The following is a 27670-nucleotide window of genomic DNA, read 5'->3' on the forward strand; positions in this document are numbered from 1 at the left end:
ACTGTGCGGTAACTTGACGCTCCTCCCTGTTGCTGCTGCTGGCAATGAGCGCACAGTGAGTCTCTCTGCTGTCCGTGTGGTGTCGGCTCGGTGTGTTGTAGTCCAGTATGGCTCTGGTCCAGCGGTGTCAGCTGTAATGAAGCCGTGTGAAACGTGTCGCACCGGACGGACCCCCTGACACTCTTCTCCTCTTCTTCGTCCCTGCAGAAGATGGTGGCCGGCGGCTAGCTCCAACTTCGGACTCCGTTGGTTTTCTCTCCTCGGTGAAGCGCACTGAGATCAGCTGGTGAGTGAACCGTCGATGCGCACATTATAGTGCTCCACTACAGTCACCTGTTCTGCTCCACAGGTAGGACATCAAGAGTGGCTGCTGCTAAACAGGCTGCTGGAGAACAAGCTGCTGGTTACACTTGATTATTATATTATATATTATTATAAGCTTGAGCCATATGTCTGCTCTGAAACTGACAAATAGAATCTATAAAAACCACAACAGGAGCTGAAACAAAGCCTCATGTGACCAATTTATCTTGTCATATCTGTTAAAATGTAACTCTAAAAAAAGAGGCCCATAGTGACTCCTGCAATCTTATACCTGTCACCTCCATATGGGCTCATTGTGTGTATCAGCAACAGAGAGCTGTATGGCAGCTGGATTATCTACTTTGGTTTATTATAAAGTGCGTAAACAGTGACCTTCAGATGATGGTTATGTGAACTGTGAAACAGTGGTCAGGATTTCACATTTTAAATGTTAAAACTACCCATAATAATCTGTAAAAAAAACATCATAAAATCATACTTTTGGTTATTTATTTATTTTTATTTTCAATATTATATTTATTGTTTTTTTGTTCATTTTGAAACTACAGAACAAACATTCACAAACACCCCCAATAATAACATTCTCGGTACAAAGCAACTTAACAATCCTAATATTAACATAAAATAAGCCAGTATAGATACAGGAAAAACATATTATATACAAAAATAGATATATAAGTAAAAAGAATATACACAAGTAAAACATTTTTTTTTTTTTAAATTAAATTAAATTTAAAACAATAAAATCAAATCAAATCTATTTATATATACATATATATACTTTATAAATATATACAAACATACATACACATATACGCACATGCAGTACATATACATACAAAAACACATATACATATAATCAATTAAAAAAATCAGTGTACAATTCAGTCATCATCCTATTCTATCTCCCTATTCACAATCATCCTGCTCCAGCAATGATACCAATAACAAGCATACTTTTGGTTATTATTTCAGACTCTTATGACTTCAGGAGATCAAAAAAAGTGGGTTCAGTGAGTCATTACCATTTTTGAAGGCCACATCTATATAAGGTCCAGTGGATAGTATTTTGTTATCTGGATGCACCGATACCAATACCGGATCAGATATCGGCTGATACTGGCTCAAACAGGTGGATCGGGTATCGGTGACAATGGGGCCGATCTATTCAATTCACTTCTATGTTTATATACTATATACATTATATACTGGGATTTGAATTCCTCTTTAAGTTTGGACTATCTTGTTGCTGCATTTTACACTTGAATTGTAATTCCTATTAATTTTTAAGATTTCTTTACCAAGTTGCTGTTGTATGATTTATTTTTAAAATAATTTTATTTATTTATGTTATTATTTAATAATAAATAACAATTCAGTAAATTTTATGTATTTATTTGTTGCATTTTGATTTACAAAGTTAGGATAGCGATTTTTAAGTCGAGCCTGTTGTTGCCTTACACATAAAAGACTGATCCTCCACACAGTGAGGCATACAGCTTATTAATTAAACACTGGTATCGGATCGGTACTCGGTATCGGCCGATACCCAAAGCCCAGATATTGCTATCGGGACTGAAAAAGTCAGATCGATGAAAAAAGTTTAAAAAAATAGACCATCATGAGGTGCTGAAAAACTCAAATCTGCAACGTGAAAATAATATTTTCAGATATATTTTTCAAATGTTTATTTATTTATACAACCATAACAGCTTATATGTATGATATATATTATTGGCATATCATGTCTTTATCCTTGGGAGAATATCTATTCCCATTCAGGCAGTTCCACGTTTGCAAAGGCCCGTGAACAAGCCTCAGTCTTTAAGCTTTGGTGAATGTAGAGCAGCAGGAAAGCACAGAATTTAAACCCCTGTTAGGGCGTCTGTCTTTATGTATAGCTGTTATCATCCTGGTCTTCTTCAATGTGCTCTTTAGTGAATCATCAATGTCAAGTAAGGGCAGTGAAGTCTGGGTCTGCTGCTGTTCTATACCAGCAGCTCTTCCCTATCTTTAATATTCACTTAAGCTCCATGGTGCTTCCTTTAATTTGATGATTTCACCCCTGTGTTAATTATACATCCATGAGGTCATTATTGAAAACCAGTCTCGTATCTTGGTCTTGGCTGTCTGCTGCGGTGTTTTTGCTTTGTGATGCAGTGATCACACATCAATCAAACAATACTGTACTTCATTCTCCTTAGATTTTTTGTGTTACTATAACCTCATTTTGCATTTCTGACTTTCAACGAGTTCTTCTTTTGTTTATTAAAAAAAAAAAAAAAGGTCATAAGCCACATCACTTCCTGTGATTTTGGAAATAGGCTATTGTATTATTAGCTTTTACAAACTGGCAACAGGTTAAAGCTGCATTGAATAATTTTTCTGTTGTCACTTGTGGACAGCACAAGCTGTCAACACAACAGTAACGTACTTGTTGCGTCCAAAATTCCATACTAAAATGTTATTTAGTACGCTAAAACAGTTTGTGAGACTTTTTAGCATGTCCGAAGCCTTAGTATGAAACCAATAGTACGCAAATTGCATACTATTTCCAGTGAAATATTACAGTATGCAAACCCTGGACACTACGGTGGCATAAATATCCCACAATTCAATGCGGTAGTGACGACAATAAACCAAAACAATAAGCTAAAAGAGGCTAATGAAAGAAGTGAGTAAACCAAAACAATAAGCTAAAAGGGGCTAATGAAAGCAGTGAGAGTAAATCAAAACAATAAGCTAAAAAAGGATAATGAAAGCAGTGAGTAACCAAAAAAATAAGCTAAAAGAGGCTAATGAAAGCAGTGAGAGTAAACCAAAACAATAAGCTAAAAGAAGATAATGAAAGCAGTGAGAGTAAACCAAAACCATAAGCTAAAAAAGGCTAATGAAAGCAGTGAGTAAACCAAAACAATAAGCTAAAAGGGGCTAATGAAAGCAGTGAGAGTAAATCAAAACAATAAGCTAAAAGATGCTAATGAAAGCAGTGAGAGTAAACCAAAACAATAAGCTAAAAAAGGATAATGAAAGCAGTGAGTAAACCAAAACAACAAGCTGAAAGGGGCTAATGCAAGTAGCGAGAGTAAACTAAAACAATAAGCTAAACAAGGCTAATGAAAGCAACGAGTAAACCAAAACCAGCTAAAAGAGGCTAATGAAAGTAGTGAAAGTAAACCAAAACAACAAGCTGAAAGGGGCTAATGAAAGCAGTGAGAGTAAACCAAAACAATAAGCTAAAAGAGGCTAATGAAAGCAGTGAGTAAACCAAAACAATAAGCTAAAAGAGGCTAATGAAAGCAGTGAAAGTTGTTGAAAGATCTTTCCAATGTGTGACTGTGTTGGTGCTGCGGGGGAAGCAGCAGTATATTGTAGTCATGGGAATGCAGTCATATTTAAACTCCTTTAGTTAATATTTTGTCATGGCAAGTGAAGCTATACTTTGCTCACACCGTCATCGCTGGCAGCCGGCTCTGTTCTGTCACCGCTGGGTGAATCATCTGACTTCCTATCATCTGTTCTCCTTCCGCATCCTGCTCTTTCTTGGAAAATCAGGCTTCGTGTCACTGCGCGTTAACACAGACGATGGCAGACAGATGATGACATCGCACCGGGGTGCGCTCCACCCACCCTGTCCCAGAGGTGCCAGCCGTTCACTAACCTCTTGAACAGTCAGCCTTATCTTTATCTTTTACAAGGAACAAAGGCCGCCACTGCCATCAGTAAACAGGTAGCTGCTTCACCTATAAAATCTCCTTAATCTCCAGTGGCCTCTGCACGACTGAGAAGCTTATCTTCATACCCGTCCAACACTTTCCCTCATTAAAGAGCCAAGACGGACACATCTGCTGTGTATGTATGTGCGATACAGATGTTTTTGGACTGAAGCTGTCAACGGCTGATATTTTGTGTTGATATTGATACACTGCTTGTTTTTTTATCACAGCTTTTGGACTGTAAAGGTGTATTCAGACTGAGCAAAATTTGGCTTTGCGCTATTAGCATGTAAATTGGCCGCAGAACTGTTTGTGTGATAGCTCAGCCTCTGACGGATATCCAAGCACACCAGAAACTTTGGTTCTTTCGGTTATTTGTCTCCAGCAGAGGGCAACTCTGGGGTCTGAAAAGTGAAGCCAAGTGCATTAAACTTGCATTCTTTCTAAAAGCCAGCAGGGGGCGACTCCTCTGGTTGCAAAAAAAGAAGTCTGATTGTATAGAAGTCTATTTCCTTATTGGCTGTTGTGCTTTCAAAATGAAAAGGGCGGGAACAGTCCTTTTATGTAAATGAGCCCGTCCAGTGCGATGCGTCCCGCTCAAGAAACGTGGACCAAAGGTGTCAAACTAAGCGATCTAGTTCTGAAATGAAACCAGATTCCGCAGTAACGTAGCCTATTTCTCGCTTTAAATGTTTTCAGAAGTAGATTCTGGTGGGTTGTTTAGACGGAATAACGAAGAAAGTTTACAAGCAGGCCTTCATGTTGTTTCCTATTTGAAACGGCAAGCAGAAAACCAGGGACCAATCGGGTGCATTCAACGAGAGGGTTCGTCACCACTCGAACGGCCAGCGCGTCCCCTAGTGTCCTCGCCGGACCTGGTGGACATGTAGCGCTGGATTTAACATTATACACATAACCACTGACTATTTGTGTAACAATGTAGCCACAAATTCACAGACTGACCACACTCGGTCCAGCCATATACTCGGGTTTTGAAGGAAGGAAAAGTGTTCTTCCCTTTTTTGTTACGTGTCTCTTTGTGGAAGATAAACGACAGCCAAGTGTAGCCTGTCACTTACAATTTTACCACCCGGCTCCAAATTTAATTTCCATTGATTGCGGGCCTCGCCACTCTGAAGATGGAAACAGTAATTTGCTGTGCTGAATTTTTGCCATTCATTATTCCTATGTATTGACCAGTGACCTATAAGAGGTTAGTCCGAGCCAGTGCTTCTGTAAAGCCCATTGCCCTTTACTGTGACCTATGTGCTGGCTGCCATTTGGCTACTTTTATCTTTCCGCCATTAAAACACGTCAGTCAGTTCTTTCCCCCACCTGCGTCTGGAGGACGTGTAAGACAGCGGGTATGTTTTGCAGAGATGTAGAGGACGGAGGATGATAATAGGAACAGAGGGGAGTTTCCTATGAAGCTGTATTCTGACCTCTCTGGTCCGTGCCCATTTTCCCAGCATCCCAGCCTGGCGAGAGGCAGAGGGGTGGCGGTGGCGGTGGCGGTATAACTCAATAGACTTCCCCCCCCAGCACGCCTCTATGGGAAAGGACTGTGGTTCGTCAATGTCGTCTCTCCTGCTGCCAGCCTCTCCATACTGATTAGATGGGAAAGGAACAGTAGGTGATATGGAATGGCTCCTCTGTGGAGACAAAGGGTTTATTGTAATTCCCGCGGCATCCATTCACTCCACAGATCAGTGACCTTTATCGGACCACGCAATAGAATCAGCTGTTTTGTTCCCCCGTAATTACCGCGTGGAATCCCGTCTGCCCTAGAAACAGGCACGGCATCTCAGCCAGACATCAACCATCTGAAGAGCGCATTCTGTTGATTGGCAAATGGAGAGGCTGTAAGAGGGTGAGAGGTGCTGTTTTGAATAGCGTTTCAATGGGAACCATCAGACGTGGTTTTCACTGAAGACGCTTCTCTACAGCAGCACCCGGACACTTCCACTTCGAACACATTTGCATCTTCAAATGGCAGCAAGAGGGAAATGTTTGAACATTTTGAGTATCATTAGCTAGAAACCGAAATATCCTCCGATCTTCATCCATGTCAGATGCAGAACTAATCAATATTTTATATCAACAATGGCTCAAATGACTAAGGGCTGAACCATTTAGAAAAAATGATAAAATAAAATGATACATTTTATATCATTATTGTCATTTTCATTGAAAAACATATTGATTATTGACAAATGATTATGGTGTGTGTATGGGGACAGCTGTTCTAGGGCTGAAACTAACAATTATTTTCATTAATCGATTAGTTGTTTGGTCCATAAAATGTGGTGAAAGATATTGATCAGATGACCAAGGTGACATCCTCAAATGTCTTGTTTTGTCCACAACTCAAAGACATTCAGTTTACTGTCATAGAGGAGTAAAGAAACCAGAACATATTCACATTTAAGAAGCTGAAATCAGAGAATCCCCTGCTTTATGGTCTATTTGACTCTAAATGGGACCATCATTTACTAAATGAACATCATGCTGTATTGAAGAAGACTTGAAACTAGCGGTCGAGACCATAAACTCGTGTTTACAATGTTTACTGAGGTAATAAATCAAGTGAGAAGTAGGCTCATTTTCTCATAGACTTCTATACAATCAGACTTCTTTTTGCAACCAGAGGAGTCGCCCCCTGCTGGATGTTAGAAAGAATGCAAGTTTAAGGCACTTCAGCATTGGCTTCACTTTTCAGACCCGGAGTTGCCCACTGGATCCAAGCAGTTTTGAGGAATGGCTACTTTTCTTTGTCATATGTGATAATAAACTTAATATTTTAGGTTTCTGGACAAAACAAGAAGCATCTTGGGTATTAAGAGGAAATTGTCGCAATTCAATTGATTACTCAAGAAAATAATCGTCATATTAATCCACAATGAAAGCAATTGTTAGTTGCAGTTCAATGATGAATTTAGATACAGGCAAGAATATCTGAAGTTGGTGGGTTTAGTCTAAGACCATGCACGTGGCACTATATGACCTACTGTATCTGACCTGGGATCACCAATGGAAATGAAATGGCAGGATAGAATGGATGAGTGGGAATCCCGGGGTTTTTATTCCTGGAGATGAAATCCTCCTCTCTTATCCCGATTGCCAAGTGCAGCTTTAATCACAAACACTAACACAACGCAAGAGCTTGACACTTGCGCTGATGCAGGGTGGCAGTGTGTGTGCTTCCTTTATAGCATTTTATTGTGTCTGTGTGTGTGTGTGTGTGTGTGTGTGTCTCAGCTGATGCCTCGCTTGCCAGGGTTGATGTCAGAGAGTGCTAGAGGCCAATGGGTGGTAGCCAGCGTGCAGGAGCACCACGTGCAGCCGCAGCCACCCAGGCCGCATCGCTGTTGCCACGAAGGTCTAGTTCGGAGAGCGCCCGAGGAGGAGGACGGCCTCGGTTGCTCTCCTCCAAACAACAGGCTTTGTGCTGAAATATTGATGTGACGGCAGTGCACACTGTCCTCCCGGTGTCACACGTATCGGACATGTGTAAATTTATTCTCCTGGCCTTACTGCAGCTACTAGGGTGCAACTCATAGATGGATCAGGAAAGCTGATACTGATTAGGATGTGCTGAAACAAGTAGTTAATCGGCAGAACACTCTTTGTCAAAACTTTGATAAAATTCGTCGACATTCGTCGAGAAAAAATGCCAAACATTCTCTGCTTGCAGCTTCTTGAATGTGAATATTTCTGCTTTTCACTGTTTTATATCAAGGTGAATTCAATTATTTTTGTGTTTTGGACAGTTAGCACTTTGAACATGTCTCTTTGGGATTTGGCAAATTTTGATGGGCATTTTCCAGTCCGAGGGACGGTTATAGAACCTCAATACTTGATTGCATCATTCCTGATTAAAATCAGATGTTTCCAATTTTATGCATGTTTTTAGGCAGTTTGTATTTATTTTATTTAAGAATGGACAATGCAAATTAATTAACATGAGCCTTCATGTAAATGTGCCAGCTTTTTCATCTGCAGTCCCTGGCAGGTTGATGGCATTAAAGAAAACATACAAGAGCACATAAGCACAATTAAAAGCACATAAGCACAAACAAATGCACAGACAGTAAAACATTGACGTGTACAGCTGATTGTGTTTTGACTAGAAATGCACCAATCCCGCTTTTTAAGTCCCAAAGACTATAGCGATACCTGGACTTTTGGTATCGGCCAATACCGAGTACCGATCCGATACCAGTGTTTAATTAATAAGCTGTATGTCTCACTGTGTGGAAGTGACTGCTCTTTTATCTGTAAGGCAGCATCAGGCTTGACTTAAACATTGTTTTCTCAACCTTATAAAACAAAATGTAACACATAAATTTGAATTTTTATTTTATTTATACAAATACAATTTTGTATTTATTATCAAAAGAATAAATTGTACACCAGCAACTTGGTAAAAAAATCTTCAAAAGTAACAGACTTTTTTTTATTTATTATTAAAATAATAAATCGTACACCAGTAACTTGGTAAAAAAAAGAATTACAAATCAAGTGTAAACCTTTTTAATGGCAATTAAAATTCCAGTATATAAACATAGAATAGAATTGAATAGATCAGATCCATTGTCACTGATATCCGATCCAGCTATTAGAGTCAATAGCGGCCCGATATCCGATACGGTATCTGTACCGGTGCATCCCTAGTTTTGACAACAGTTAAGCTTAGCTTTTGGCTTCTTTGTTAAATCAAGGAGCACCTGCTCGGACTACGCTCTTACAATTTCTAAAGTAATATCTAATCTAAAGTATCAATTTTGTATCAGCATCTAAACTTAGGTATCATATCGGCACCAGTGTCAAAAAGGTACGAGTGTTACCCCCAGGAATCATAGGATACAAAAGCTGTCCTGATTCTAGCACTTCGACTCCTAATAATAATAGTCATATTCATGCATGCTTGTGTGAACTGTGGTGAAAAAGTGCAATCAAAGTAGGTTAAGTGTGTCCACATAGGTGCATTAATTAAATAATAAATACACTAAAATATTGTGTAATTCTTGTAGTTCGAACTTCCCTTTTTATAAGAGTTTTACAGCCGTGTCTCATCTCATTACAATAAATCATCCTTTGCAAAAATTAAAGTTGCAGTCCAAATGATTGATCGTTGGCATTACTCTGGTATTAAAAGAGTGCTCCAGTGATTTAGTATTGCACTTCCACAAAGTCGGGGAACTCGCAAGAGACAGATTAAAAAATAATGGTCAAACTTGACGTAGGAAAGTCAGAGATATCCTGACTTTTAGTTCCTGGTACGGGTCAGTGGGCAACTCCGGGTCTGAGAAGTGAAGCCAGCGTGGAACTGCCTTAAAACTTGCATTCTTTCTAACAGCCAGCAGGGGGCGACTCCTCTGGTTGCAAAAAGAAGTCTGATTGTATAAAAGTCTATGAGAAAATGAGCCTACTTCTCACTTGATTTATTACCTCAGTAAAACATTGTAAACATGAGTTTATGGTCTCAATCGCTAGTTTTAAGTCTTCTTTAATACAGCATGATGTTCATTTAGTAAATTATGGTCCCATTTAGAGTCAAATAGACCATGAAGCAGGGTATGCTTTAGGGCGTGGCTACCTTGTGATTGACAAGTCGCTACCACGGGGTTGTCCGGTCTGGGAGTTGTCCGTGTTTTTGTCTTACAACTTTAACCCTTTCACAGTATGTTTTCAGTTCATCAAAGTTAATTGGAACATTTTGGTCGCCTGAAAATGTCTTATTCAGCGTTCAGTTGTACTTAGCTCCACCCTCTCGTGTCACTTCTGGTTTCAAAAGACCAAGATGGAGACGGCCAAAAACAAAGATGGCAACAGCCAAAATGCCGAACTCAAGACTTCAAAACGTCAGTCCACAGACCAATGGGTGACGTCACGGTGACTACGTCCACTACTTATGTACAGTCTATCGCAAAGACTTCTATCAAGCACGAATGAACTGAATGGAAATAGAGCTGCAGCTACAACGTTGTTACAGCATGTTTCACAATACAAACACTGCATAAAACACAGTAAAAAATGATGAAAAGTAATTCATTGTGTGCGTTGCCATGTTGTTGGTGTATTTATGTCGGCGAGTACAATGGACTGCAGCATTAGATCTTGCCTGCTTGGTAAACATGCTGACATCATCGGTGGGTTATTTTCTCAGACTCTTGCAGAGGCCAGAGCAGTGCTCCTAATGACAAGTAAACTGGCTGTGATGCGTAAAATCGGTGGAGTTCTCCTGTACACTACTGTGATTGAACCAAACGGGTAGATATAGGGAGTGAGAGGCCACCAATCTGTGCTCACTTTCACTCTAATTAGATTGAGAGTATAGATACATCAATGGCAACACTGGTGTCACGTGTGCAGCCACCACCAGGCAAAAAATAGGACATTCACAATGTGATTTTTTTTTTCACGTTTGACCTTTCCAATGGAGCAAATTGGAGGGCCATTTGTGTATGCGCAGGATTATGTGATAATCAGAACAAGCAGTGCAAAAGTCGTACATCCCCCGAAACAGTCTGTTCTTGCTCGACATGTTGTGTTCTTCAGATCGTCCCCGAGGCCTTTGCCAGCGCTGCCTGCCAGCCATTCTTTACAGCTCTCTGTCAAGTGTGCTAATTGCTGTAAATAGCTGGGTGCTCTGTTGTTGTGATTGACCCTCATGAAACCTGCTCAATCTGTCTCATATTTGGCAACGTGGAGGGCACTTTGTTGGCCTCATTTCATATAATGGCTTGTTGTTATTGCACATTAAACGCAGTTAATTACAAAGAGGGCGGACTGCTTTTAGGTGCTGTTTGAAGGACTGTGACGGGAGGTCCTCTTTGGACCCGTGTATAGCAATAAACAATACAGTTGAATGGCATCAGTGGGTGCTTGTAACTTCCTTTTTAGTGTTTGTTGGTTGTTTTCTACACTGCTGAAAACTGGCATTAGTAATTGAACTTCAAAATATAGAATGCTCCAGGGATGTATGACTATGACGTATTTTTGTAGGCCAACCAGGGAAGTTAGCATCTCCCTGGTTCCCTCGATAAAAATCCAATGGGATTTTTCCATTGGATTATTGCAGAAAATAAACTCAGTGGCAAAACAAAAGTTTATGATACTTATACGTTTTGTTCAGCAAGATAATCTCCACAAATAAACACCACTTTTATGATTTTTGAAGCGTGAATCACCAGAAAAAAGCTAACGTTAGGCTAAAAAACGAACTACTTGACGGTCTCATGAGTGCGAGTATAAACAACGAGGCTGTAAAGGCGGATGTGTCGATGTGATGACGTTTCATTTAACCACTTGTTAGCAACCCCCTTTTTTAAGACACATAAAGGCTTAAAAATTCACATGTGGGGTATTTATTGATGTATTTTATGTCGTAGAACAAAACGTTAAAATCTCTTAACCTTGCGTTAACCACAGACCTTATTTCAGGCATATAACTAAAAACCCATTCAAAAAACCCATTGACTTCCAGCTGAGGGAACCGGAAGTGCTAAAATGCTAACTCCATTTCTAGCTTTTAGGCTCATTCTTGTAGCACTCTATAGATATAAATTGTATTTTTTCACTGTTTTTAGAATAGAAAAGACAAAAACTGACACTTCCCCAACACCGGTCACGCCTTTCCAATCTAGCACGACACATATGCAGTTTACAATGATAACAGATTTACTACTTGAAATTCATCAGTCATTTTTGACACAATAACTCTTTAATGTCACACAGAAGAAAACAAAAAAGCAACCTTCTAATTTCTCGCCCTTGAGCACTGATTTTGTTGACTGACATGACAACTGTTGCTTATTAGCTGTAGCTAGCTAGCTTAAGGCTAACTCCAGGAGTTGTAGGGCTGTCAAAATTGGCCAAAAATGGTGTTCGAATGTTCGTTCTAAAATAAAACACATAGGTTCAAACTATTCAAATATCTATTTTTTGCGCATTATGTCCATGTTATCTTGTACTACTGGCCGCGAACGGCACAGCACTGTGCAGCGCACAACTTTGGTCTTTTTCTATGCAACACAGTCTCACAGCAGTCCGTGAATCACAAAATTGTATCTATTTGATTTGATGAGCACGACTTTCAACAACATATTTTTTGTGCTTTTTCCTACGAATGTCCAGCAACATGTGACGTATGTGTCAATTTCCACTCCAGTCTTTTCCAGATAAAACTACTGAATTAGGTTTAGGAACTTGGTTAGGATTAGGCAACAAAATTACTTAGTTAGATTTAGGAAAATATCGCGTTTTGGGTTTAAATAACTCCAGAAGTGTCGTAACTTAAGTACGGAAGTTATGTGACAAATAAATCAACGTTGACTTCTGGTTTCACACGGGACACGGACACCGATCTCCTGGGCGAAATTCTGGAGTTTTTTTTACCCACCCCGACCTCCTGCCTACGAGACGTTCGCCTCTCTTTATACTTCCCGGTTCACAATTACGTGGATTACATACAAATTGATTTATTGCTGACCATCACAAAAAAGAATATAAATTTGTGTCTATGTACATGAATCAATACATATCAAATTGTTATTTTAAACATCGGTATCGGCCCAGAATTTCACAATCGGTGCATCCCTGGTAATAATAATAATGATAAGAAAATATCAACATCCATTAGATTCTTTTAGAAATGGGTGATACTGACTGGTGGATTTCTAATAAAAGACCTTTAAGAAAAGATTTCATTTCATCTGGGTTATACTGGAACTTGTAGCACAAGACCTGGGCGATTTCTCTCTCAAAAGATTCCCCCCCCCCCCCCACCCCCCCCAAGCAATTTCTCTACAAAGTAAAAGCCTGCGCTGATGCGTTTTTGTCTGTGATTCCTGGCTTCTGAAACATGAAAGAGCAGGCAGCCATAGTCAGAGAAAGGGCTGCGCGGATCAGCGGAAAAGACGGGAGGATCTGCCCAGGATGTTTGCGAGATCTGAAGGGAGGCTGTGATCACGCTGTCTCATTAGATCAGTCTCAGCTCTCTGCTTCTTTCTCTCTCTCTCTCTCTCTGCTGCTGCTTCTCAGGGGTAAAAAAAACAACACAGCTTTTTTGAAAATCAACTGCTTATATCAGAGTTCACCTTCCAGCTTTTGTGCATATGCATGACCTTCTGTGCACCTGTTAATGTGAATGTGTCGCGCGAAGCCTTTCCTCACATTTCTTTGCTGCATTTTGCAGACAACTTGATATTTTTGCACTGCATATAATCTCGTTTCAATATGTTTTTGCAACATAAATGCTGAATTCTCCATCAGTCTTCTATTTAATCAGTTTTAATAGCGATTATGCATTCCTACATACAGCTCTCATTGTGTTGCTGCATTATTTTCATTGCTACATTACAATTCCCCAAACTTGATGTCAAATCTGACGTTATCATATCAAAAGACATCTCCGTGAGCAGAAAAATAAAACAATGCAGTATAAAGATGCTTCTTCCTTGGCTCCCCTCCTCCACTATATGGCTGCCTTTAGAGTGGTGCAGTTTCCATGGCAGCTAGAGCACGTTAAGCTTTAGGATAACAGTGAAAAAAAGTGGGGAGAAGGACAGGGAATAATCACAGGGTATGAGGGACTAAAAATAGCGAGGGACTTAATCCCAGGCATTATTTATTCATCTAAAACGTCTCGTGTCTTCGTGTGTGTAAACATCATTTCTTCTGCAGTTCCTCGTCGGCGGGCTGGCGGGCTGGCGGGCTGGCGGGCGGGCGGGCATGGCGTTTTCTGACCTAAACCCCCACAGTCTTACTCACTGACTAATGCCATGATGACTATAGGGAGATACAGTGTGCAACACAAAGACATCACACTCTGGATGGACATGTAGGGGTTGGATTTGCTGTCTGGAGAGGGAAACCGGTTGTGGATTATTACAGCAGTCTTTTACTATTCCTATTTCTTTATTATTATTATATGAAGCATTAGAACCAGACTGTGTATGTAGAGAGTGAAAATGAGCACCATCTCTCTAAATGAAAATGGTCAATGTAATCATTGCCAGTGCATGTGTTGTACATCCACTGATATGTAATGTAGAGACTGTAGAGAAGCTTCCGTGTCTGTCGTACAGTGAGTGTGTTAGACTGATGAGAAGCAGAATAGAGGTCAGCCTCCGGCAGCAGGCAGGACCAGGCTGATATCTATCATAGTCTCTTGTTTGGAGACAAGAGAGCTTTGACTGATGTGGCTTTTTAAAGGACAGCACCAGCGCTGACATTGTTGTATTGAAGCTGCCAGTATCTTATATTTTGTGCTAGTATTTTTTTTTTATAAACAGTTTAGGACTATTTTAATGCCTAAAATAAATTCACAAAAGTGGAGGTACTGTTTCATTTAAATTAGGGCTGTCAAAAGAATCAAATATTTAATCACGATTAATTGTGTGATTGTCCATCATGATTAATCGCAAATTAAGCATTTTTTATCTGTTCAAAATATACCTTAAAGAGAGATTTGTCAAGTATTTAATACTCTTATAAACATGGGAGTTGGTAAATATGCTTGCTTTATGCAAATTTATGTATATATTTATTATTGGAAGTCAATTAACCGACCGTGAGCTTTACAGCACCCCTCGCCCTGACCTCGCCGCTTCCCAGGACCGTAGACTTAATACTCGCTGCGCCCTTTCTCTCTATCAGCCAATGTATCCTTATAAATTTCTTTTTTTTAAACACCCATATATTGATGTTTGTATCCGACTCAAAAATCCACTATCTGTCGGGTTATAGTGCACAGCAGATCAGCTGAAAGTGCAAAAATGTTAAATTATATTCTGCTCTCAAGGTTTACTCACTAGCTTTTTAATTTCTATCTGAAACATTTCTGGAAATCCAGCCTGCAGGTGTTCTTATATGGGAGTTCAAACAAGTTGATGAAGAAGGCCATGAGATACAGTTGAAAGAAGAAAAAATAGCGAGTGAGCCTTGAGTGTAGAATATTTTAAGCAGATATGTGTACCCCAGGTTACGAATTATTATATTTTCCTTTTTGAAACAGATCCTTAAGACAAACTTAAGAGTGCGTTCAGCTTTTAAATGACTTTATAAGAAACACAATTGAAAATTTAAATAAATAATAATAATAAAATGTGCAAAGGAAGGTAGTTTTCGTTGCTTTCACGTACTGTAGCTCTAGTTAGTGATGTACACTCCAAACTCTCCTTGATTATCAGCCTATATGCAGCCTTTACACACACAGAAGTGTAAAACAGACATGAGAATCAGACATTCCTGACCCATTTGGAGAGTGGTTTTCCCAGCGCTTCCTCCTGGTTTATTGCTAAACAACACCGTTTCCAAGTGTCTGCAATCACTCAAGGAGATGCAGAAAACATGTCACATTTATTTTGACATAACCACCGACTGTAATGGACGTGACATTTTAAAACACCTTCGTTCATGAACACAGCAGGTGGATCCTTAAAAGCTTCTTTTTATGCAAGAATCATCCATGTGTCAAAAATGACCATTTATTGAATTATAGTTTTGATATTGTACCTGATTGCTGATGATATATTTTTCACGCCTGAAACACCTATCTCCCGATTCGATACTATCACGACACTTGGGTGCCGATTCGATATGTTTTGCAATTTTCAAGTATTGTGATTCTACAAATATTGCGATTCGATATCATGATTATTGCGATTCTTGTTAACTTTTGTAACACTACACCATGGGAAAAAGTAGAATCATACACTTTTAGGGACTTTTACTCTGGAAAATATCTAAATTGATACAGTAAAAATGTTTTATTTTAAGCTTATATGTAGTCAGAGTTGTCCTGAAGTCAAATCATTGTCAGGCTTTTGTTTTTTCCAGCAACCCAAAAATCAAAGAATAAAGACATTTCCCTCACAAATTAGTGGTATTTTATTTTTAGTTTATAAGGGACATGTAATGTTTTATACTTCTGGTGAATATAACCCAATAAATCTTATTTCCATATATGTATTTTGTATATACAGTTCCCTTTGTTAACACCTTATTTTGAAAACCGGACATAGTCTCACGTGTGTAGGTCTGCTAACTTCGCCTATCCGTCGCTAGCTTTCCCCATCAGCTCCGTTCTCTTTATACATCCATGGTCAGCTCCGTTTGACTGTATTTAACATAAATGTCAGTATATGGGTGCTCTACAGTTGTAGCGTCGGCCGATTTGACCACGGAGATCCGAGTGACGGCTGGCTCGACCGCACGTTAGGATAACGTTTCCTGTCCATGACAGAGTTAGCATGCAACTTTAGCCGTGATGTCTGGCTCTGCTTTTCCTGCAATGTGTGAAACCCAAAGTGTTTCCATACTTTACTGTATGTGTCGTGTTTACCACTTTGGATTTAAAATATGAGGGTTCAAGTCGTAAATAAAAAACGCGATACGTGGGTGAATCGATTTTTTTTCCCCCACCCCTAGCTTGCAAGAGGTGGTCTCGGGCCGGTTGTTTAGCTCCACACCAGAGTACGATTACTGCGTTCAATATGCCCAAACGAACCGCACCAGAGTTTAATTAAAACGGACTAAATGTCAGGAAACCACTGGTGAATTTAAGCGCATTGCTGCTGCTCTACATCGTGTGTTTTGGTGGCAGAAGTTTGGTGGAATGCCTTCCAAAATACTTTAAAAAGTTGAAACATTAGTGTACTAAGAGCTTCTTGGGTACCGAGGAAATATTTGTTTGCCAGGTTCTTGAATAGAGATTGGTTTTGACATTTTCTACACGCAACAGAAAGAGGCAATTTATCGAGCTCTCAGCATCTCTTTCTGTTTCTTGCTCTGTCTGTGGTGCTGAAAGCCTCTATTCGCCGTCTGAGAAAATGTCTGTTGAGACGAGCTTTCTTTCTCGGGGGTCCTTGGACTTGTATTTCCATTTAAAAAAAAAAAAAAAGCAGGCGCTCTCTGAAAAAGCCAGCAAGGCGTCTTCTGAATAGAGCCACTCTCAATGGCGTTGAGAGCACTGTGAGGTTTGAACGGAGACAATACCCTTTGCTGTTGTGGTCAAAATTACCCTTCAACATTGAATGTGATGGTCAGTTCAAGTTCAGCGATACAACGGACCTGCTCTGTTAAACACATAGAAGAACACAGGAGTGAACAGGCCTTTTTTCATTTTCACATGTCCAACTGACAAGATATGAGAGGGAGAATATTAGCTGCATGATTATTTACACATCCTGCAATGTAGAGGATGTTTCAAGTACATACTGTGTTGCTAAATTACAGGCCCCACTGTGTTTAGAAATAGCCCAGGTAGCAATTTGCAGCGTTAATGAGCTCTTATTTAATTGAAGAGCTGTCACGTGTTCGCAGTTTTAAAGAAGAAACGATAGCCCTTTTGTCCTCTCTTTCTGCTCGGCATCTTAGCACACTATCTGTGTAAACAACCCTTGACCTTTGACAGTTCTTCCTCTCAAAAGGCTTTTATAACTCTACCTTATTGCGTAACATACCTGCAGCTTGGTAATGTGTCTGACTGAGCCGGCGCGGATGTCATAGTATCTAGGTCAATTTCCTTGACAAGGTAATCCTATCTAAACTGTTGTTGGATTATCAGCTAAAATAAACCTGTTCAGTTGATGGGTCACTGCCTGTTCAATGTTTAATCCGACGGCTTAATGAAAGTTACCAAACAGATGTTGTAATTAGGACTGGACTAATGGTGGAGGCTATAAAGAGCTGCAGGAATGAGCCCTAAAACCCCGAAATGAGTTAGCATTTCCGGGTTTCCCTCGTCTGGAAGTCAATGGGGTTTTTTTAATGTTTTTTTTTTTGTAGATGCCTGAAATAAGATCTGTGGTAAACACAAGCTGAAGAGGTTCTAACGTTTCGTTCCAGGCCAGACATAGAGGAAAATATCTGTCTTTAAAAATATCTGTATTTGTGAAGAGGGGGCCTAACATCACGATTACGATTTTATCGACTAATCGATTAGTTGATTTCGTTTTGATTGAGTTTCTCCACAAAGAATCACACAAAAGCACCACTTTCTATCTTTTGTTTACCAGAGATGTGCTCATAAATTCCTTAGAAATAAGTCCTTTAACATGAAAAAGCATGAAAAAACGACTAATCAACAAAAGAAATCTTAATCGACTAAGACCATAATGACCGATTAGTCGACTAAGAGGGGTAAATAAAATACAAATAATTCCAAATATATATATATTTACGGTATATATAAACTTCTTTTTGGTTTCTGGTCAAATTATTCTGAAGGGTGTGTTTGGAGGACTCATGACGTCAGTATTTAAATATTTAAATCATGGCCCTGATGGTGTTCAACAAGACACAACATTAAATGTGCAACAGCATTTGACATCAATAAATTATTACTGCATTAATTATTAGTATCTCACTGTATGTTTATCTTGTACAGTAAAGCCAGTGATGCTGCGGGGTGGATATAGTGGCTTTTTGGGTGATGTGGTTATAGATTTCAAAAACACTAACATTATTATATTAAATGACAAAGATGACAGTTTTAAAACTAATTACATACTTGTTTATTGTTACATGCGGAACAAAGAAGGGCAATGAGGCGCAGCTTTTTTTTCAGCTGGGACGCTTTGTGGTGCCTTCAAGCGGTGTCGTGTTTACCGTGTTCACGAGAAGAGGCCATATGAACGCCCCCCTCTTGTGGTATTCAGGACCTTGTAAATTGAACGTTTCTGAAAGCTCAGAGTTTACGAGTTGTGACGTGTTTGTTGACGTTGTCAGAAATGGCGGAGGCAATGCAAGTTCATTTTCTTGGTGCATGATAAGTGTAATTTTAATCGTATATTGTATATTTCTTCGTATTTTTATAATATGTCTGAGGAAAATGTTGATATTCCCAACATATAAATTCATGACTTTGCATTTCCTGCATTTTGTTACCTGCTTGCTAAATCGATAGCCTCTGTGGCATCTAGACGCCAACAGTAACGTTAATATTGCCGTTGCTTAGCAGCGGTGTTCTCACGACTTAACCACTTGAACGCCAAACATATTATGTACACGACTTCCCATGTTGTAAACACGAGCTCACGAGTTTCATTTGAAGGCACCATTGGTTGCGTCGGGTTGCTATGATACGGAATATCCAAATGTCGGAACAAGATAGAGCGCTTGCTCTGGATGAAGGGAAGGCTGAAGCACATAGGGAGAGAGGACGGACCCGCTGGTCTACAGTATGAGTGTTGATTTTTCCTCCATTGTTGTTGTTGTTGTCCAGCACGTGTAGCTACATGTAGGAGTTTACCCAAAGTTGAAATTTTTTCAACTCTCGGCAACCAGAAAAAAAAACACCAAACGTGCAGAATAGACGCTCAGTACTTCGTCACGCTGCTGGCGTTTGTAGCAAAGTGTAAATATGCGGCGCTCCCATTGCAAAGAATTCAAGAAACTAAAAAACGTGAACATTAAAGTTGTGGCAGTTGCTTGCCATCCCCTGTGGTTGGCTTGTCAATATCGCGGTATTGCAACATTGCGACAGCCTTAATTATATGTTGAAGTTCACAAATGTATACGGGTACTTTGCAAAAAGTCAAGGCCCCGCCCCCTTTTGGGGGATAGAAAACCAAAGATCCCAAAGACTTCAATGCAATTTGACATTTGTTTGGATTGTAATTTTGACAAGTTTGTATGCATTCATTATACAAATGTTTGTTTTATACACATGTCTAATAATTATTTTTCAATCTTGTCTGAACCTGAGCGATTGCGATACCTTAATAAAATAAGGTTGATAGCCGTCATGCCCCTTCTTGTCTTCCCCCATCCAACACTGTGGCCGGATAGTGCTTATCCAGACTTCTATACATATTTGATTGAATCCTGTCAGGCTAAGTGTTGTCTGTACATAACCAACCTGTTAATAGCCAACTGTTTAATCTACAGGCTGAGATGTAGTAGGAGACGACAGTCTGATGCTTCTATAACGTTAATGTATGACTGTATTACTGCAGCAGCCTCACACTCAAGCTAACGTTATCTAGCCATGCTAGTCACTGTCACCAGCATCACTTAGTGATTTACCACACTGACGGTGAATATTCACGTATCGTATGAGCCTCAAATCTCAGTGTGAAAGCCTCGGTTAACCCGCAACACAACAGCCTACTCTGGATGACGTATTGGCGGTCTGATGTATGTGCAGAGTCACAAGCTTAGTGGTCGACATGTGATTATGTGAAAGTGTTGGAGGAAATATGTTTGAGTACTCGTGATTGTGTTTAAAAAATAGGCCACGACTCGCTACTGTGGCTTACATGAGCTCAATGGCTACGCTACAATAGCGCTTGAGGCTAACAGATGGCCAACCTGTGGCCCTTTTTCTAGGGATCTAAATTGTGTGTGTGTGTGCAAGTGTGTACGTGTCTGAATTTATAGCTGCAAGTGCGCATTAACTCACATGTCATTCCTTTGTTGAGGGAGAGGGATGGGGGGAAATGGGATTTTGCTCCACAGAATGGTATGGTTATTTAAAGCGAGGCAACACAACAAAAGAGGGAGACTGGGAAGAGAAAGTGAGATAGTGAGAGAATGGATTTGAGTCATATGTTTACCTGCCAGTGCTGCTTTTTCTCTAGTGTTGCCATAGCAACAGCGGCTCGCTGTATTTGTGTGTGTGTGCGCTGTGTGTGTGTGTGTGACGAGGGATGTAATTCTGCCTGTCACCAGTGTAGCCTAGAGCTGACTCCCCAGCTGCTGGTTGCCATGAGACCAGACAGACACATCCTCCGCTTCAGTGATAAATCTTTTCTCTTGACGCTCAAATCGCTAAACAGATTAGGTACATTTTGTTTTGTGAGATATGTCAAGATAAAAGGCCACCGCTGTGCTCTGTACTACTTAAAATGTGACATATCAGTCATGTACAATGTCACTCAAATTACCAGGCTTTGGGGGGAAAATAGTAGGCTAACTACATCATTTAGAATATAAGAAATAAGACCCAGAACCCCATGTCATATATGTCAATCTGTTAAAATGCACATCTTAATTATGCAATGTTACAGCTGTATGTGTTCCTTGTGCTGTTGTCCCTTTCCCCCTCCAGTAGCTCTGCCCAGGTGGGCTGTATTGCTCAACAAGGTGCACTTGGCTTCCTTAGGAAGTGCTTAAATGCTCCTGTGCCAGCAGCAGCAGCAGCAGTAGCAGAGAGACCTCTGGTGTCTCGCTTCCTATGATTTTGTATTGTCTTATTCCTATGTCTTCGTTAAAAGCAATCCTATGAATTTGAGTGTTTTAAAGGTGTCTTCTGTGGTTGACTTGGGTCAGTGGTGGAGTGTTGTTCGCCCAAGGGTGGGGCGTAACATGCAACATTACAACAACAGAGTGCTACAGGAATGAAAACCCGGAAATGACTGAAAAAAAGCGAAATGGTTGTTTGGATTATTATTTAAGATATGCAAGAAAAGGGCTATCCACAGAGCGTTCCCTCTCTGCTAAACAGCCTTGTCCTGCATTAGAAAAGTACGCAGTTAAAACAACCAAAGAGCTGATGGAACAATGGCCAAGCGTCAGGGAGAAGAAAACACTGGACTGATTGTTGAAATTAAAAAAAAAAAAATCTGAATTATACAGACAGAGAATTGTATTAAAAGTTCCTAAAAATAACTCATCTGATGGTATTCACAGGAAATAATCTGCTCAAAATACATAAAAATGACTCGTTTTACACAAACTTCCTGCAGTTATTGTGTTCACTATTTGGCTTAATTGTACAGTTTATCAGTTGTTCTGTTCTGTTACTATTATGCATTGATTAAATATGAAATATCCCTTAAATATCTCACTTAGTCAGGAGCCGTCAGTTTGATAGAAAGAGGGTCGCTAAAGGAAAAAGGTTGGGAACCACCTCGCAGTAGGCAACAGCTAATAATTCATCTAATATCACGCATAAATTAACACTGAAATATAGTCAATTAATGATGATCCCATTGCATGTTGGCACAGAAAGATATCTACTGAATTTATTGTGAAATATGTTACTTATTAAACACAACACTCTTACTGTAATTTACAAGCTTTGGTATGGTAACAAACCAGGGGGTTCTTTGAGTCCTTCCTGGTACAGAACTGCTACGCTAGCCAATGAGTGCAGTTTCTTTCTTGTTGTAGAGCACTGTTTTCAAAAATGTAACATACTCTGTCCCTCTTTTTGTCATAGAGGGGTCCTGAAATGACGGAAGTAGAGCCAGTGTTGGACTTTGCCTCCTCGGGGCGCTCGGGGAGGAGAAATGCCCTGCCTGACATCCTGGGCTCGCCGGCAGGCGTAAACCCTGGAGACCTGCCTCTTAAGCTGGCTGAGCTGTCCCTCAAAGGTAAAGTACGCAAGGTGTTCTTTTTCTTTCTTATATTATTGAGCACAAAGGAAATTCAAACTGTAACGAACTTGTAAATTGAATTTGTGATCACGGTTACAGTGATCAACCGCTCATATGGATCAAAAAGCTCGAGATAGAATTATTCCTTTACAAATGCTGTTAAAATAACTCACTTTTAGTAATCAAGTAGTCCGCTTACAGTGTTCATTTTGGGTCTCTTCATACATGACAACATCTGGAAAAACATTTTAATACTACGTTAGACTAACGTTAATTGAATTTGGTTTTGTTTTTTACTTTACCCCCGTGATACTTTGCCTCGTGGCCCGTCTGCTTCCTGGCTGAATACCTGAGGCTGATGCTGCGTGCACATTGATGTCATGACGGGAAAAGGAAAGTAATTTTTCCGATTCTGAACAAAAACGGCAATGCCTCGCCCTTGGTGCAGGAAAAGGCAGAAGAGTTGGCAGCGAGCCAGTAAATAGCGAAGCGGTCCGTTTCATTACTTTATATTCATGTAAGAAATGTACAGATTTCAATAAGATGGTAATCTGCATTGGAAATGATGCACAACAAAGAAATTTGGTTATAATGATCATCCGCTTACAGTGATCAATTTGACCCGGACAGACGTGATCACTATAAGTGGTTTCCACTGTACTTTCGGAGCAACGGAAATCAGATGGCAGCTGGCGGTACCGCAGTTTTGCCCTCTACGGCTCACGTTACCGCAGTTTCACAGAGCGTCAGAGAACTACGGTGGCCTTCAGATAACGTAAAAACATTTGGTTTGTCCGTTCTGGGCTACTGTAAAAACATGGCAGACTCTGTGAAGAGGACCCGCTCCCTTTGTAGACATCAACGAACGTATAGTGCCAAGAAGTGAAAGTCAACTGTTTGTTCCATTGCAACATCACCATCCAGCAGCAGAGCTACGCGTCCGCCATTTTGGACTGAAAGAAACTAGCGGACGGCAGTAAAACATTCGCCTAAAAAGTGCCTTTCTATTCTATTGTCATATTCTACCAAAATGGCCTGTGCTGAACAATAAAATATTATAAATAATAAGCGTTTTCAGTCCAAAATGGCGGCAGCGGCTGTTGTCAAATAACACCAGAGTTTCATCTCTTTGCCTCTGTACTCTCTGTAGATATGAAGGGCTCATTCTAAGCTAACGAAAAGACAACGATTCTTAGTTTCAGGTGAAATTACACTAATGAAAACATAGTTTTAATGAATATTATATTCTCTTTCTGCTAATAGATGAAAATGAAATGCTACACACTGGCCCTTTAAGGCCAAGAAAAGACGATGGGAAACACTGGAAATAGCCCAGTCGAGCATGATGACACATCACTTCTAATTCAAATTCAACCCAGGACCGACACTGCTAGCTACCCATGTAGTTGAGCGCACCCTGCTGTGACATTCGGTCCATATATGGCTTCCTGATACAGCAAAGATTTGTGTCTGAAGATTTAGGGTTGAGAATCAGCTCCAGTAAGAAGCATTCGGGCCATCTTTGGGCCAGGATTGCCACTTGGGAATTGGCTATAACTGGCCAGTTCCATGCCAGAATCATCCCAAGTCATTCATCACGACTCTGGCATGAGCGTAGCTACCGGGCGTGCCAAATTTAGACCACCGTTGTGCTGAGTATATTTGACTGCATGGAAAGGAAATGAACATGCTGCTAAATCACATATAATGACACCATTTGTCTTGCATGCTCCAAAAAATGTATTAAGAACTCCTCTCTAACACTCTTTCTATCCTTACAAGCCTGTCTCTATGGCAAGCCGTTTTAACATTTAATAGCTAAGCTTGACTATCCTGAATTAACATATAGAGATATCTACAATTGCATTTCGACTAGTCGTAATTACATTGTGACTAGTCAGAATTCTTATTCAAGATATCTATAACAAAGCATTTAACTTTAAAATATAGCTAACAAAAGGGTAGGGTGAATATTACTGTATTTTTTCATATTGTAATATATATATATATATATATATATATATATATATATATAGCAGAAAAACAATATTGCAATGTCAGTTTTTTCCAACATCATGGAGCCTCTAATTAATACATTAACAGGAATGTAGCACAGCATGGAGGTGAAAACAGTGCTCTGTTTATTTTAATGTGAAAGTGCAATAAAAATATGTTGTGGCTAAAATCAATGAATAATCCGGGATAAATAATCGTGATCTCAATATTGAGCAAAATAATCTGGATTATCATTTTGGCCATAATCGTGCAGCCCTAACTCAAAAGCGAAAACATGTCAGCACCTAGTGATGTAATAATCATGAAGTCATTGGTACTGATCAACACTAGCTTTGAACAGTCTTTCTCTTTTGCCCTTGTGATTGTCCACAACATGTTTCTTATTGTGTTCTTTTTGTACGCAGATGGTCCGGGAGGGGCCCAGTCACCCACGGCGGAGGGGGCTCCGGCGCCGGCGGAGAGCTCGGAGGGGAAAGAGGGATCGTAGGGACTCGTTTATTTACCTCCCCCCCCCGGAGACCTGCAAAGATAACCTGAGCGACGGGACGAGTTAGAGGGCGACCTGCGGGAGAAAGAGTGATTATCTGTGGAGAGTCAGTCTGTTTTGTGAAGCAGCTGAGCCACGGAGAGAGAAAGAGTGACGAACCGACTCCCCAAGGGACTGGAGCCGGGGCACTCAGCGGCACTATCTGAAAAGAGTGAGATGTCACTTAGTTATGAACCAGTGAGTGTGTGTGTGTGTGTGTGTGTAGAAGTGAGTTATACACTCACCGCGGACACTGAGAATCAAAGGGACCATGACAGATTGTATACTGTACACTACTATTTTTATATGACTTATTTAAAAGTAAAGAAAAACTCATAAGTCAAACTGGAATATGTACCATTTCCTGCTGATTTTCTTTTTTGTTTTATAGTGACGTATGTTATTTTGACAACAGTAGGGGGGGACTTTAAGGGTATAGTGGCTCGAAGCTTTTTAATTCAGCTGGATGCAAAATGTCACATGTGTGACATAAGAAAACAGTAGAGTTAAGAAAACTCTTTGTGTTGTCTTCTGCTTTTACACTAAATGTGCTGTACGTTTTCAAATCTGAGGCTGTTGTACAGTGTGTACACATTGTAAATGTACAGTTTTTACCCCTCATCGCAGACTGTTTTGATCCTAGCGACAACGACCAGGGATTTGATCCATATTTTTTTTTTTTTAGGGTGATAACGTGGAAGAATATCTTGAGACATTCCTTTGGAGAATAGTGTCCCACTGCCAGCAATGTACACACTTGCTTCATTATAATACTGAGAAAATGTCCTTTTGGTTGCTGCTCAAGGCTGCTTTTGAAAAGTCTCTTCACTTTCCAAACCTCTGAAAATGTGCCTAGTGGCAGTTCACAACCCAAAACCGTGTGTTGTGTTCTTTCTCTGTGAAGTACTGTTATCGACTATTCTGGGCTACTGATATTTCCTCAGCTTTAACAGGAGGTATCGTGACACATCTTTACTGCTTGAACTGAGAAAAAAACAAACACTTTTGTAACATTCTGCAGACTTGCAGATCCTATACAATTTTTGTCAGGAAAAGCATTCAGTTTTTTTGCATAAAATTTCTGCAGGGCTTCTCGGGGCGCCTCGCTACGTGCTTCTCGCGGGCGGCATATGCCCGCCGACTGGGCACGGGAGCGAGCATCGAGCGACACCACAACCGCCACAATGTGTTTTTTCGAGTGCCGATAATGGCAGCACCCTCGCCTTCTGCCTCTCCGCACGGAGAAAAAGTCTGTTCACACTCATCAACACATAAGCAGAGCTGTGAATAGGATGCACGACGGAGAAACAGAGTCCACATTTCTCAGCTATCCACTCACTTCTACTGTGTATATATATACTGTATTGTAGTATAATATCCATGTGTGTGTGTGTGTGTGTCATACATGCAGACTTTATTCACATACTGTACCCACAAAGAAATTATGTTCTGTAATTGTCTCTATTTGAAGATGTTTTGCCGGTGACTGTGTCTTTATGTGGATGTGTTTCACTAATGCAACAAGGAAAGCCTGGTGTGCTGCTGCCCAGCCTCTGTTTTTGATGCTGTCCTTCTACTAATTCTGATCAGAAAGTGTTCATGGTCCACACAAGCTGTATGATCAACACCTTTTTTGGGTGGGGGGTGGGGGTGTCGATGCATCAGAGGTGTATTTTGTAGTGTCCTGATCTCTAAGTGGTGCATATATTTTACTTAGCTGGATTGAATCCCATGTGTTGATTCTATCTGGTGGTGAAAATTGCCATATTAAACCCACAAGCTTTACATATACAACTGTGTGTTGAGTAGTTTCATTTCCATGCAAGGCGACCCTCAGTCCAATAGGGCTTGATCTTTACATTTGAACCCCCTGAGACTGACTTTTACTATCTTTCAGAGGCTGTAGCAGGCTCAGTTTTAAAGTCAGAGTGAAGTTACTGATAGCATATAAAACTATAAAACCTAAGGAATCCATGGGGTACTATGTCATGTTAGCTTGTCGCGAAGGAGGTTAAATAACGCTTCAAACTTTACTTTACTTCAATTTTGGCAAGGAAAAACTGGAATGGACATTTTTTTAAATGGATCCCTTGACCTCTGACCTCAAGATATGTGAATGAAAATGGGTTCTATGGGTACCAACGAGTCTCCCCTTTACAGACATGAACACTTTATGTTAATCACATGCAGATTTAGGCAAAAACACATGCAGTACAAATGTGTTGTTTTTGCGTATTCTAAAAATGGTGTATTTGAATATTTCTGCATACTGGGGTCCCTAAACTGTCTTGGAATTACATAAATTGGGTATCACTGTAAAGCTGAAACTCTTGTGGATCCAATGAGCCCTGTTGTATTAATGTGTGATGATGTTAGTCCCCCATAGTAGCCATTTCATTGCAGTGAAACCATTTTATCAAATTTGACCTCACTGTATAAAATGACCTGTGGTGACCTCTAGGATAATCACGGCCTCATGAAATGTTAAAATGACAAACTACAGACCTAGAGCATTCAGAGGATGTATGGCTTTCCTAGGTAGATTGGCAATAAGGGGGTTTCTGAGCAGTTTCCAGAACAGAAGTGTTCGCTATCCAATCGCCGAAAAATGCGATTCTTGCAGAAATCTCCAAATGTAAAAAGTTTTTCTATGGTGTTCCTCAAGGTCTTGGTGTCTTTACGTGGTATTTTGGAGGGATTATTGATCATTTTTATCAATTCTTGAGTGGCAAAAAATTATTCAATTTAGCACCAAATCT

At 40.1% G+C, this 27670-nt stretch overlaps 1 protein-coding gene across 1 annotated transcript; it reads left to right on the forward strand.

Annotated features, from left to right (window-relative positions):
• Positions 1 to 26705, forward strand: pkib (protein kinase (cAMP-dependent, catalytic) inhibitor beta). Its single transcript, XM_074614555.1, has 3 exons — positions 1 to 286; positions 22213 to 22366; positions 24790 to 26705. The coding sequence occupies exons 2-3, from the start codon at positions 22225 to 22227 to the stop codon at positions 24870 to 24872; spliced, it is 225 nt and encodes a 74-aa protein (XP_074470656.1). The 5' UTR covers positions 1 to 286; positions 22213 to 22224; the 3' UTR covers positions 24873 to 26705.
• Positions 26706 to 27670: the final 965 nt, after the last annotated feature.

This window comes from Sebastes fasciatus, chromosome 17 (genome assembly GCF_043250625.1).
Source record: "Sebastes fasciatus isolate fSebFas1 chromosome 17, fSebFas1.pri, whole genome shotgun sequence".
Taxonomy (NCBI): Eukaryota; Metazoa; Chordata; class Actinopteri; order Perciformes; family Sebastidae; genus Sebastes; species Sebastes fasciatus.